Consider the following 15,149-nt stretch of genomic DNA (forward strand, 5'->3'; position numbering starts at 1 on the left):
AAGGGGGAAAGTCATATGCAAGGATCTGATTACCACTACCTATGTTTTTCTTGGATGCTGTGTAGATGTGCAACTATTGAGGCCCTTATGGAAAATGTTATCTGACATACAGGTACTGGTTTTATTGATGATCCCATAAACTTGTATATATTTTCCTAAAAACCTGCCATTTGAGGATTTTAATGATATAGACCTTTAACTATGATATTTCATAGATAGGACATGAACACATGACCAATTCATGTGCTGGTAACTGATTTACAGACTACACCACTTGTACATTGTAAACATACCACTACATTGCGACCCTTCTAGACAAGCTTAAGGTAAACCATTCTGTAAGTTACTTATAATTAATTATACACTGATAATATTTGTTATTGGTTTATCCTTGTTTTGCTGTTTCACAGAGAAGACATTCACAGGGTGTCAAGATCATATACCTATAGTTTTGGAGATTCCTATATTTTCAAATTCCTATAAATTCATATCATTGTCATTTTGTCCCCCCATACGAAGGTGTTAGAAACGTCCTTTGAAAGTGTCAATTTGATTGATTGTAGCCTTGACATTTTTAATCCACATGTGTCAGTAAATTCAGAAAATTATTTAATCACAAAGTGTGCATTGTAATTTCAGTAGATTTCAGTGTTGTGTCTGTGTTCAATTATAGGAGATTATGCTTTTTAGGGTTTACAGTTTTTATTTTTCAAATTCCTAAAGCTCAGAAAATTGGTAGGATGCATCCCTAGGTGAAAAGTGTATTTTTTTCAATTGTTTTAATTCTTCAGCAATAGTTAGGACGGGATTGCCAGGCTGGAAAGGCCCTGGGTTCAATCCCCGAACAATGAGTGCCCTCAACGTAGGAGGGTTTTCGTTCGCCATACATAATGTACCTGTCACTCAATTTATACTTTTTTGTGTTTTTTTGTTAAATTACATATATACGACCATCAGTTGCATCAATTCTTTTGTAAAGTCACAGTGATAAAATAGGTGGTCTAATGTTTCTATTTCTCTGCTACACAAATGGCATTTGCCATTAGACTGGTTCATTTGTTAGAGTTTTTGTTCTTTGTATATAATTCTGTGAAAGCATTTCCATTAAAACTCTTTCGTTTTTAAGGGAATTGCTATATTGTGTACTTGATCCAAACTAAGATATCATTCAAATTCCTTTTGAAAATGAATGTCCCATTTTTCTTCTTATTTAGGTTTTGCATTTGGTGTCAAGATTCTTTAGACTGTGTACTCTTTCAATTGCCTGGGTTTTGTTGTTGGAAATGTACCATCTTTTAAATATCCTAAACTTAAATCCTCTTTAATAAAAACTCTATTGTTTTGTTGGCTGTTAATGTTTGTTGTTTAAGTATTAAGAGAATCTATCCAGTTTTGTTTGTGGGTCAGTTTAGTTAACAATGAATTACTATCTATGAATTTATTATGTGTACTGTTCCATATGTCCTTAATTTTGTGAATTCCACTTTTTGCAAAAGACAGTAAAGTAAGGGCTTTCTGTTAAACTGTATGTTAATATTGCCTAGTAATTTCTGGTTAAGAATTTGTGACAGTGTGAGATTTGGCATTTTTGCTTGTAGTTTGGCCCAAGCGAATAGAGCAATTTCTGTAAAAATTGTAAGGTCTAGCCCACTTAGGTCTGAACATTTACATAAATAGTTATGCATGTTATTTTTGTTGTCAAACTGTTGTATGTAAAATCTACCTATACAATTCCAGCTCTGTAGTGTTGAGTGTATAATTTTATACATTGTATTAATGTATTTGGTATAGACCTATGAAAGTTTCTATGTATACCATCCTCATTCCTCCTTTGTTCGTATCATTGCAAACTGCGTTCCTCTCTATTTGGTTATTTTTTGTACCCCATATGTAATTCAAGATCGGTGTATTTATTTGTTTCATATAAGTAAATGGTATTCCCCTGGCTTCTATTTCAAATCGTATTACTGATAATACTAATGATTTTATTACAAGAATTCTTCCACTTATAGTCAGATTTCTAGTTTTCCACACCTGCAAGCTGTTCTGTATCTTCCAAAAAAATTCCCGACATATTTTATCATTATCAACTATGTGTCCATAATAAGTTCTTAATGTTTTTACTGATGACTGTGTCAACTTTATTTTATTAAATAATGTTGTTTTTTTGTGTTTCCAAGGACCTAATTAATGGCTTCTGTCTTATCGTAGTTAATTTTTGACCCTGATGCTTTTTCATAAATTGTAAGTAGTTCAAATGCCTTAGTTTTTGACTCTTCTGTTCTGTTAAATTATTGTGTGTCATCTGCAAACATGTTCAATTTTGTCTCTTTTTGGTTAGTATTACTTGGTAGTTTAATTCCTTTAATGTCATGGTTTACTCTTATTGCACATGCTAATGATTCCGCTTGAAGTATATATAACATCGGGGCTATCGGGCATCCCTGTCTCGCTGATCTAGAAATGTTGAAAAAACATGAAGCAAATCCGTTTGGATGAATACAAGTTTTTGAATCTTTTAGTAGCATTTTCACCCACTCACAAAATTGTTTGCCAAAATTGAAGTCTTTCAAGCATTTCAAAACCCACCCCCATTCCATTCTGTTGGTCCAAAACAATTATAGAGCCTCCCTGATTTTCTAATTCACAATAGTCTATAATATCTTGAATTTGTCTATTTGCATCCATAATTTTACGCACTGGTACAAAGCCTTTCTGATCTGTATGAATTAATTTACATAGATTTTTTTGAAGCCTGCTAGCTAAAACTTTGGCAATTATTTTGTAGTCAGTGTTCAGTAGTGTTATTGGTCGCCAATTTTTAATTTCTTCTCTTTCTCCTTTTTTGTATATTAGTGTAATGATCCCTTTAGTCTGTGAGTTTGTTAGTTTATTAATAAGTTCTATAATTTCTTCTTTAATTAGCCACCAGTACTTTTTATAAAATTCTGCAATAATTCCATCTTCCCCTGGAGACTTGTTGTTATTTAATTTAGATATTGCTTCAAAAAAAATCTGTATCAGTTATTGGCCTGTCCATATTTCTACTTTCTTCTGCAGTTAGTTTAGTTTCCATAAATTGTGATAAGTAATTAGCACTTTCCTCCTCCCATCCCTCAGTTTTAAAAAGTAGAATTTCTTCTGTTCACTTGATATATTGGTTATCCCTGTTTTATAATTACCATCTTCCTTTTTTATTCGAAACCATTGTTTATTTTCTGCATTGAATTTCTCTAGATTAAAGAAATATTTTGTTGATTTTTCAAAGACTTGTATTCTAGATCGTATTCGTTCAGCATCTGTTTTATTGTTATAGGCTTGTTTAATTGTCAGTTTCAGGTTATTCATCCTGTCAATACTTGATGTATCATTCAAAGTACTTTCAGTTAATATTTCAAGTTTACTTTCCATTGCCTTAATTTGTTTTTCATTAATATTCAGTTTCTTTCCAACTTCCATCGCTAGCCCTTTTACTTTAACGTTTATTATTTCCCACCATTCATAAATATCATACCGATGTTTTTCATTTTTCCAATTCACCCAACATGATTGTAGGCTATCACTAAATATTTCACTCTCAATAATTTTATGGCTAATTTTCCATAATCCTTGACCTCTTTCTATTTCTTGTAAAATTATCCTTATTGATAGACAATTATTATCACTGTATGGACAGTGTTTAATTTTTACATCTGTTATTTGGGATTCTAGGTTTATAACGGTTAAAATATTATCTATTCTAGATTTTGCGAGCCCTCTTTCGAATGAATTTTGTTTATAATTTTGATTGCGTCTCCTCCATATATCTTCAATGGTGTATTTTGTAAATTGTGCATGTAACTCTGTGTGTCCAGTGTCATGTTTGTTTTGAACTGGAATTCTATCTTTCGTACTATCTATAACACAGTTAAAATCTCCTGAAATTATGTTGTCTATGTCTGGTTCATATATAATATGTGTGGATAGTGCTCTAAAAAACATTTCCTTTCGTTTCCTTTATTTGGTGCATAGATATTGGTGAGTTTAATGTGTTTTCTTTCTGTTTTTAGTATACATGATAGTAACCTTCCTTCGTTATCTTTTTTTGTGTTCTGTAATTCTGATCTTCATTCTGTCTTATGAAACCTAAGACGTTAAATTAAGTAATGTTCTCACTCCCTGCTTAGTGCTTAGCATTTCTGGGTATTAGTTATTGAAGGACTGGTTGGTTCAGTGTCAGGATAATGTGACTGAATGAAGTATAATGACATTTTGTCTGCGGCTTGACATTTCATTTAGACAGCACTATAAAGCCCCCACGAGTGCACACTGTCACAAGCAGACAACATCTTGATTTGACCTACAGATTACTTAATTAAGGGTCGTAAAACCAATATAAAACAAACACAAGACCAAAGACATTAACTCCTGGTGCTACATTTGTATACATAATATAAATGGGACATTTCTACTTCTAGTAAAAATGTATAAGTCTGCATAATATGTAATCAAAACTGCACCTTCATCATTTATGGCAGCTCTTCATGCATTTTTTAAAGTATCATTTTTTTTCTATCAGCAAGAGTAATCACAGACCTGACTGCCCACTGGTCACTCGACACTTACAGACCAATATCCACTGGTCAGCAGTTTGTGAAGTCACTAAATACAAGGTCAGCAACATATTTATCTAGGAGATCAGCTGCAGTTAACTTATTACAAACATGTAAAATCAATTAACACTGTTTTAGTCTATTTGTAAGCTGTACTATGCAAGTTCACTATCATCAATACAATATACACTAAACACAGAGAATAAGTCCACCAGCTTCAGATGATAAAATTTTTTTGACAAGGAATGCAAATTATTTATTTGTTTGGTGCAGGAGATAAAACACAGCATACTTGGCCATTTGACTTGCTGATGAATATGGTGCACTTATTTTGGAGAGTATGATATATAAGATACACTTTATATATTAAATCTAGAACTAGTAATATTGTATATGCATGTATTTATCAAATAATTTTAAATTTATTGAAGCATTATAATTGTTTTCAAATTTTTAATTAATTAAAAGGAATATAATTGATATTTACTGCAAATAAATAAATTTTGACCTTAAACTCTACCTTTTTTACAGATAATTATATATGATCTGTATTAGCCACCATACTTTTGTATAAAAGTAGTTCCAAAATAAATGTAAGAGTTACCTCCCTTACATAGTGTCAATCATGGCCTCCGGTGACATGATTTACCCAATATCTCTAACCTCTAATAACTGATATGATAATTTCATAGACTTAATTATTTGCTTCAATTGTATAACAGATAACTCAGGGTTTGTGTTTCTTTCATGATTTTTCAGATTTAAGAAAAATCCACTTGTGTAATTGTTCTGTGCTGCTATGGACTCATATGTAATCTTCTTCAGCTTCTGTCTGTGTAAAGAACTCTTTAAGGGCTTTATCTGGAATATACAGGTCGCAACAAACGTTTTGATATATAATATAGCATAATTCTATCAAATTTCGAGGGTTAATTAATTTTTAAAACATACCCAATAATACCTATTTAGATGACCCTTAAAACAGCTGGGAAGCAGTAATTTTGTTTCTAACTATGATATTTCATGGTTTACAATGATTAAGTCTCGCTCCCTTTGTTATTGTAACCTACAGATTTCCTGGATTTTACAGGACATATCATGACAATGAAGGGAACAAGAACTTTTCGAACAACTGGTTTCGTCCCAGCTATTTTGTAGGAAGGACTTTACGATTCTTTCGTTTGTTTTGATGGTTCCTCGGTTTCTGTCGTTTTGTTTTAGATAAAAATACTTATGAATGAAGCTATGAGCTCATAACACATATTCCATACGACAGACCGACAGCCAATACTGGTGTGACATTGTTGTGTTGATTGGCGCGGTGGTGGGTAGCCGCTAGTTCACCGGATGTTTACATGATGTAAAGCCGATACCTTGGCTTCCTGGAATGTTATCTTACCTTCTTGTTGTTACCTCGGGTTCTACCAATGGCTTACAGGTACAGTTTTGTTGAAGGCTCTCTCCTTCAGCACATGAACGTTTCATACAGTGGCAAGGGTCATACCCACATTTACCATCTTCTGTGTTGCATCTACACCTCATTCGGAAACCTCCTGTACACTTATGGTTTTCAGCCGTCTCAACTGTACCTACAGCAATACATAAAATGTATATAGACATGTAAAATATCTTACAGATGGCCTGTTTTCAGATCTCACCTGTCTCAGCTCACAGATTTTATCAGTTTTCAGATCTCACTTGTTGTCACCAAAGATTTATTAGATTAATTGTCACACTGCAAGCAAATATACACAAATAAGAATCTGGAGACCAAGCATGCATTACTTCTTCCCCTTCTGTTTTCAGAAATAGGATTGCATACAAGGGAAATTTTGATGATGTTTTGTTAAAAAGCCCAAGGATGTCGGGAACTACTTTCATTTCATTATTTTCCTGAACTTGAAATTTAGGACACCACAGACCACACTACTTCAGCTTTTGTCTTGACAACTTTTACCTCACCACTTGATCCTGCAACATTTACACACGAAAAAACAGATCCTCTCACAGACCTGTTTTATGTTTACCTGATCACCACAATACAGGACGTATGACTGCCTTACCAGTGATGACAGGAAGGGATTTCATCACAGTGCAGGAGGTATGATTACCTGACCAGTCGTGACAGGAAGGTATGTCAACACAGTGTAGGACGTATGGTTACCTAGCCAGTCATAACAGGAAGGGATGTCAACACAGTACAGGACGTATGATTACCTGACCAGTCGTGACAGGAAGGAATGTCAACACAGTGTAAGACGTATGATTACCTGGCCAGTCATGGCAGGGAGGGGTGTCAACACAGTACAGGACGTATACTCACCCGGCCAGTCATGGCAGGGGGGGATGTCAACACAGTGCACGACGTATGGTTACCTAGCCAGTCGTGACAGGAAGGGATGTCAACACAGTGCAGGACGGATGATTACCTGGCCAGTCATGACAGGAAGGGATGTCAACACAGTACAGGACGTATGATTACCTGCCCAGTCGTGACAGGAAGGTATGTCAACACAGTGTGGGACGTATGGTTACCTAGCCAGTCATAACAGGAAGGGATGTCAACACAGTTAAGGACGTATGATTACCTGACTAGTCGTGACAGGAAGGTATGTCAACACAGTGTGGGACGTATGGTTACCTAGCCAGTCGTGACAGGAAGGGGTGTCAACACAGTGCAGGACGTATGATTACCTGGCTAGTCATGACAGGAAGGGATGTCAACACAGTGTAGGACGTATTATTACCTGACCAGTCGTGACAGGAAGGTATGTTAACACAGTGTAGGACGTATGGTTACCTAGCCAGCCGTGACAGGAAGGGATGTCAACACAGTGTAGGACGTATTATTACCTGACCAGTCGTGACAGGAAGGTATGTCAACACAGTGTAGGACGTATGATTACCTGACCGATCATGACAGGAAGGGATGTCAACACAGTACAGGACGTGTGATTACCTGACCAGTCGTGACAGGAAGGTAAGTCAACACAGTGTAGGACGTATGGTTACCTAGCCAGTCGTGACAGGAAGGGGTGTCAACACAGTGCAGGACGTATGATTACCTGACCAGTCGTGACAGGAAGGGATGTCAAGACAGTGGAGGACGTATGATTACCTGGCCAGTCATGTCAGGGAGGGATGGCAACACAGTACAGGACGTATGCTCACCCGGCCAGTCCTGGTAGGGAGGGATGTCAACACAGTGCAGGACGTATGATTACCTGGCTAGTCATGACAGGAAGGGATGTCAACACAGTACAGGACGTATGATTACCTGACCAGTCGTGACAGGAAGGTATGTCAACACAGTGTAGGACGTATGATTACCTGGCCAGTCATGTCAGGGAGGGATGTCAACACAGTACAGGACGTATACTCACCCGGCCAGTCATGGCAGGGAGGGATGTCAACACAGTGCACGACGTATGGTTACCTAGCCAGTCGTGACAGGAAGGGATGTCAACACATTGCAGGACGTATGATTACCTGGCCAGTCATGACAGGAAGGGATGTCAACACAGTACAGGACGTATGCTCACCCGGCCAGTCATGGCAGGGAGGGATGTCAACACAGTGCAAGACGTATGATTACCTGACCAGTCATGACAGGAAGGGATGTCAACACACTGCTGGACGTATGATTACCTGGCCAGTCATGTTAGGGAGGGATGTCAACACAGAGCAGGACGTATGGTTACCTGGCCAGTCATGGCAGGGAGGGATGTCAACACAGTGCACGACGTATGGTTAACTGACCAGTCGTGACAGGAAGGGATGTCAACACAGTGTAGGACGTATGATTACCTGACCAATCATGACAGGAAGGGATGTCAACACAGTACAAGACGTATGCTCACCCGGCCAGTCATGACACAAAGGGATGTTAACACAGTGCAGGATGTATGATTACCTGACCAGTCGTGACTGGAATGGATGTAAATATAGCTATAGTAACGTGAGTGTCCTAATGACAATGAATGGAAGGCTGAGAATGTGTCCAGGTCCAGCGCTCGAGTAAGTATGTTGCTATGTTTGTACTTGTTTGTACATATTGTAAATAGTGACTGTCCCTATCATTATCCTATCATTTCAAACATATTTTCATTGAGGGATCACCTGCATACATTTCATATATTCACACTTGCTAATGTTTTGCTATTGATTTATTATCGAAAACCAATGTCACCAGATCTTGTGTATACTGTTGCTATACGTCATGCCTACCACATACTGTTAGAAACCTCAAATCATTCATAAATATTTGATAACGGTTAGGATAATCTTAGCTGATTGTAGCATGTGTGTGTTAGGGGTGACGTATAGCACAATATCACTTACCAAAATGAAATTGATTTTTTCATATCTTCTCGGTTCACATGGAGAGAATATTTTTAATATAATATTTATGCTTATCATCAAAATTAAACTTTTTTTTACTGTGTATGGATATCTATACCAATCCCGGTCCTCCAGGTAATATGGGAAATTACTCACTCCTTGATGACATATCAATTGCACATTTGAATATATGCTCACTTAGAAATAAAACTGATATCCTTGAGACTGAACTTGCTGATCATGACATCAGCTGCCTTACGGAAACTCATCTCAATGACTCTATCCCTGACGATGCTATTTCTTTATCTGATCACTCTCATATCTTCAGTAAAGACAGACTTGATAGAAGAGGTGGAGGAGTTCTTATTTATACCAATGACAAAATTATATCTAAAAGGAGACTAGACTTAGAGAAAGCAGATTTAGAAATCATTTGGATTGAAATTACCCTTAGTCATAAAAATATCACTGAACTTGGCAAAGATTATATACTTATTGGAGACATCAATCAGGATATGTTAAACTTACAACCAAATTCGCACATCATGCGGATTATGACTAAGTTTGGCATTACTAATATTATTCACGAACCTACAAGAACTACTCCTACCTCTTCTACATCTCTCGATATTATTATGACTTATAATTCTGATATAGTAAAAAAAATCCCTCTGTCCAAACTTCAATTTGTAGTGACCACAGTCCAATTAGTTGCAATATATCTTTCAAAACTCATAAGAAATCTGCATATAAAAAGACTATTATGTATTTTGCTAATGCTAACATCTATTTATCTAATATTGATTGGGATACATGTTTGAATGAAAATGTTGATATAGAGACTATGAATAATTTTATTTCCAGTGAAATTCATAATTGTATTGAAAAATATGCACCACATAAAGTTGTCACTATTTGTCCAAATGATAAAGTCTGGATGAACAATGATATTAGATTACACATTAGGAAACGAAATCGTCAACATACCAGGGCCAAACATACTAACACTACTGCAGCCTGGCAAAAATTTAGAGATATGCGAAACACAGTTATTGACCTTGTAAGAGAAGCTAAGCAAAAATATCTACTCAAACTTCAAAAGTCCTCCAGGTAAGTGGTGGCGGGTTGCAAAGTCTATCATGAACATTAACAATAAATCAAACAATGATGCTCCTCTTGTAATAAATGGTGAACTTAAATCACATCCTGTGGATAAAGCAGAATCTTTTAACTCATATTTCACCTCTGTCTCTACTTCTGACTGAACTGACCTTGACATTCCTCCTAATTGTCCTATCTCACAAGAAAAATTATCTTCCATTATTATCACTGAACAGGATGTTCATGATCAGCTCCAACTTATTAAAAAAACTGCTGGTCCAGATGTACTTCAACCTTCTTTTATTAAAGGTATTGCTGACTCTCTTGTAAAGCCCTTACTGTTAATTTTTAACAAATCCATATCCACTGGTTGCATACCTAATATTTGGAAGTGTGCTAATGTTACCCCAACATAAAAGGGCAAGGGAGGAAGAGGTGACCCCAGTAACTATAGACCAATCTCTGTCACATCATTATTTAGTAAACTTCTTGAAAAAATAGTTTTTAAACATCTCTTTAATTGTCTATCCGAGAATAATGTTATATCAAAAAATCAGTCTGGCTTCCTTCCCAATGACTCCACAGTTAACCAATTAATATATTTATATGATGAAGCTTCAAAACAACTTGATCAAGGAAAAGAGGCAAGGATAGTATTTTGTGACATCAGCAAAGCTTTTGACAGGGTTTGGCACAGTGGATTGATTTACAAATTGAAGAAATATGGAACTTGTGACGACGTTTTGAACTGGATTCATTGCTATCTTACTGATAGACAACAAAGGGCAATTATAGATGGCTACAAGTCAAATTTACAAACATTAAAAGCTGGTGTTCCCCAAGGCTCGGTTCTCAGGCCTTATTTATTTTAAATATTTATTAATGACATAGAAGATGATCTCCACTCCCATGTCAAACTCTTTGCTGATGACACTTCTCTTTACGTTTTGATAGATGGTGATGGCAGACATGCTGCAGATATCCTTAATGAGGATTTAAGGAGAATGTCTCTCTGGGCTGATAAATGGGGAATATCATTTAATCCAAGTAAAACTCAATCATTACTAATGTCTAATAAAAATAATTCTGAGACATCTCATCCAGATTTGTTATTCTCAAATAGTGTCGTTATAAATGTCAAAAATCATAAACATCTCTGTTTGCTTTTTAATAGTCGTGGATCATGGTCTGATCAAGTTAATTTTATATATGGAAAAAACTGTACAAAACTATAAATAATACGAATGCTCAAACACAAGCTAGATAGAAAATCTCTTGAAATAATTTATAAATCTTTTATAAGAACAACACTTGAATATGCTTGTGCTGTGTGGAATTATTGCACCCAGGGTGAAAGTGACTTATTGGAATCAGTCCAATTAGAATTATATCAGGTTTGAGAAGAGGTACAAGTCATAACCTAATATATAAGGAAGTTGGTGTAGATAAACTAAAAATAAGACGTGATAATTACCAATGTATATTATTTTTCAAGATACTGCAGCATGACTGTCCTGACCATCTTTATGATTGTATTTTACCATATTTTAATATTGATATTAATCCTCGCCTTAGACATCATAGAAACTTTATTGCTCCCTTGTGCAGAACCAACTTGTATAAAAATAGCTTTTTTCCTAGAATGATGTCTCTATGGAATAGGCCAGACTGTATTTTTCCAAAACTCACTTCATTGAGCCAGTTAAAACTGGAATTACTTAAGGAAAGCACACACGTTTTGCAACCATCTAACTGTACGAATATTTTCAAATACGGTGGCCCCAGGAAGTTGAATATAACATTATGTCAACTACGGAATAAAGTCAGCCAATTAAAATCAGATTTATATAATGATCATCTTACAGATAACCCTAAATGTGACTGTGGTTATATTATTGAAGATGCAAATCAATTCTTCCTCAATTTCCCCAAATATATAGATGAAAGACAGGTTTTATTCAATGCGTTATCTAATTATAACGAAATTGACAACATCATCTTAAATACTGTTACTTTCACTAAGGGTGATATGAACCTTAGCAGTGAATCAAATAAATTTATTCTCTCATGTGTTCTGGAGTTTATTGACGAATCTGGAAGATTTTAACTTAAACTATACTAAAAATTATATTACAACGTGTTTGTATTTGCTATCTTATAACTATAACTCTGGTGTAATTGGGAAGGATGGCACTGTGGATAGTGACAGTGTCTTTGAAGTGCCTCCAACCAAACACTAGGCTATTAATAATTGAAGTAAATAGACTATATTAATTGAAATGTTAAAATCTATGATATTCTAATTATTTTTTTTGTGAACATGTATTAAATGGTTCTAGTATTCTCCTATTAATTCGAACATATACTACATCTTCTCTATAATACTCTCTCTCTCTACATGAATGTATGAAATGTGTGTATTTTCTCTGGAAAGTGCTTTTATAGGCAATGCCTGTGCCTAATCCAATTGTGTCTTTTGAATACAATAAAATTGATTTGAAATGAAATGAAATGTCAACACAGTGCAGGACGTATGATTACCCGGCCAGTCATGACACAAAGGGATGTCAACACAGAACAGGACGTATGGTTACCTGGCCAGTCATGACACAAAGGGATGTTAACACAGTGCAGGACGTATGATTACCCGGCCAGTCATGACACAAAGGGATGTCGACACAGAACAGGACGTATGGTTACCTGGCCAGTCATGACACAAAGGGATGTCAACACAGTACAGGACGTATGATTACCTGACCAGTCATGACACGAAGTGATGTCAACACACTGCAGGACGTATTTATGATTACCTGGCCAGTTGTGACAGGAAGGGATGTCAACACAGTGCAATACGTATGCCTCCGAGCGTGTCTGGTCAAGCATCTGTTTCCCAGGAGGACAGCCAATACACGTATCGTCGCTGTTGTTAATCTTGCATGGATTAACCTCTGTCCCTAAATGAATAGTCGAAAAGGTTTAATTTAACGCAATATGCTTCTATACTACTAGCACTCAGTAGCATATCTTACCTGCTAACACTTCATCATCCCTACTTTATGGGTTACTAAACATTTTCTAATAGTTTCAAAATGTGGAGAATATCATCAATCGGCTTGATGTCACAATCTTACTTGCATCATGAAATGAACTCATCAAACATAAACACCAGAAATACAAATAAAATATACACCTATTTAAAAAATAGTTAGAAAACAATTTAAAAAAATGACCTACATCTATTTGGAATTAATATGTAAAGTGTTCCGAAACATCGGTAAATATATATCAAAAGAGAAAACGTTCCTGTAAAACCCTTGATAACTTCACTTAACAACGTCTGGTTACAAGAGGTTATATAGCATGCCATGTAGATTCTTTTAAGGTTAAAGATAACTCAGATATCTAGTATCAATCATTCAAAATTAATCTCTTGAATTTAATTCATATTATATCCTACTTGTGTAGCTTATATTGTGAATATTATCACTTCATTTCATTTCATCAAATTTTATTGACAAGATGTCGTAGTCAATTGGATTGAATAACAGGCAAAGCCTATATAAATTCTCCCCGACAAATGGACAAGTGGAATAAACAATGAGACATAATATTTTAGACATGTTGCAAATGAAAAAATTAACACAAAATAATTCATATTAATACAAGGCTAAGGGGAAGTAACTCATGAAGGAAACATCTCACACACCTCATACATACTTACACACACATACAAGTACATGTACAAATACATATATTTCAGCATATATATACACTATCCTAGACAGATATTGGCAGGCTTAGACCAAAAGTCCATGTGCATATATTGCACAGGTCACTGCTACCAACAACTGTTACAATTAAAAATAATAAATTCCCTTAATACATATAGAGTGTAAATATTTACAATGTCAAGATAAGTACACGTAATAGACAGTAGTCATGCTCAACTAGAATCTCCTGGATGTAATATAGAATATATAGTATATTTTTGTTTAACATCGTGGCTTTAAGTCATATAAAAATTAAAAAGACGGGATTTTCCAATAAAAATATGCACATAATCAAGTATTCGTCTATTTGTAAACCCATCACATTCAGGACAGCCCTGGAGAAGAATGTTTTTATCAATGTGATTGTGGTTTCCATAACTATTAAGAGAAGTGAACAAAGTAATTCTTTGATTATTAAAAATAGGACATTCCAAAAAGTAACGAGATACTGTGTCATGTTCAGCAGAGCAGGTACAAGCAGGACTATTAGTAAGATGGTCATAGTGTAAATCATAATTTAAATTACTGCAAGAGTTTCGAAGGTGACATAGAATAATAATTGCTCTTCGGTTACCTTCTGTTTTGAAAATTGAAACAGATTCACTATCAGAAATAATATCTTTATTCAAATATTTTTTTAATGCTGCAGGAGAGGGGGGATTAAAAAGATCAGAATTTGCAGTGTTAATTGTGCGGCACATTTGAGGGAAAAAACTGTCGAAATAGTTACTAGTTCTACATAACGGTGGGTTGAAAAACCTAGTTTGTCTGAGAGGGTAGGGGCTATCATTTGATTATTAATAAAGGGATTTAAAACATTTTGTAAGTATTGAGGTGTCTGCCAATGCATAATTTTGTACATCATTACATGTTTGTGTTTATTTCGTCTTACAGATAGTGTTTCCCAACCTAGTTCATTGTATAGTTTGTCATGTGATACCCCAGAACGAAGACCTGTTATTATCCTAGCTGCTTCTAATTGTACAGATTCAAGAACATCTTTTGCCTGTCGTGTACAATTATCCCAAATTATATCTGCATATTCCAAAATTGGCTTAATAAATCCCACATATATTTTAATTAATGATTTTCTAATGACTTTAGTTTTGACATGGCGAAGAATATTAAGTCTATTGTAAGCTTTTTTGTATATATTCTGTATGTGCTGTTTCCATGTTGCATCATCTTGAAGTGTAAGTCCTAAGTGTTGATGTGATGATGTGTCTATGATTTGGCTATTTTGGAAAAATAGTGGGATGTGATGGGTGTCTTGTTTTCTAGAAAATATGAGTGATTTTGTTTTACTTGGATTGAATTTAATGTCCCAAGTTGTTGCCCATTCACC

At 35.3% G+C, this 15,149-nt stretch overlaps 1 protein-coding gene across 2 annotated transcripts in view; it reads right to left on the reverse strand.

The window, feature by feature from the left end:
- The window catches only part of LOC110454636, a 37,118-nt gene that overhangs the window by 16,926 nt on the left and 5,043 nt on the right, over positions 1–15,149 (reverse strand). For both annotated transcript variants that reach the window (XM_021504257.1, XM_021504256.1), the window contains exons 3-4: positions 12,845–12,988; positions 5,992–6,181 (exon numbers count right to left, since the gene is read on the reverse strand). In XM_021504257.1, the coding sequence (XP_021359932.1) occupies positions 5,992–6,181; positions 12,845–12,988 (334 nt within the window). The remainder of the gene's footprint in view (positions 1–5,991; positions 6,182–12,844; positions 12,989–15,149) is intronic.

This window comes from Mizuhopecten yessoensis, unplaced genomic scaffold (genome assembly GCF_002113885.1).
Source record: "Mizuhopecten yessoensis strain PY_sf001 unplaced genomic scaffold, ASM211388v2 scaffold7987, whole genome shotgun sequence".
NCBI classification, from domain to species: domain Eukaryota; kingdom Metazoa; phylum Mollusca; class Bivalvia; order Pectinida; family Pectinidae; genus Mizuhopecten; species Mizuhopecten yessoensis.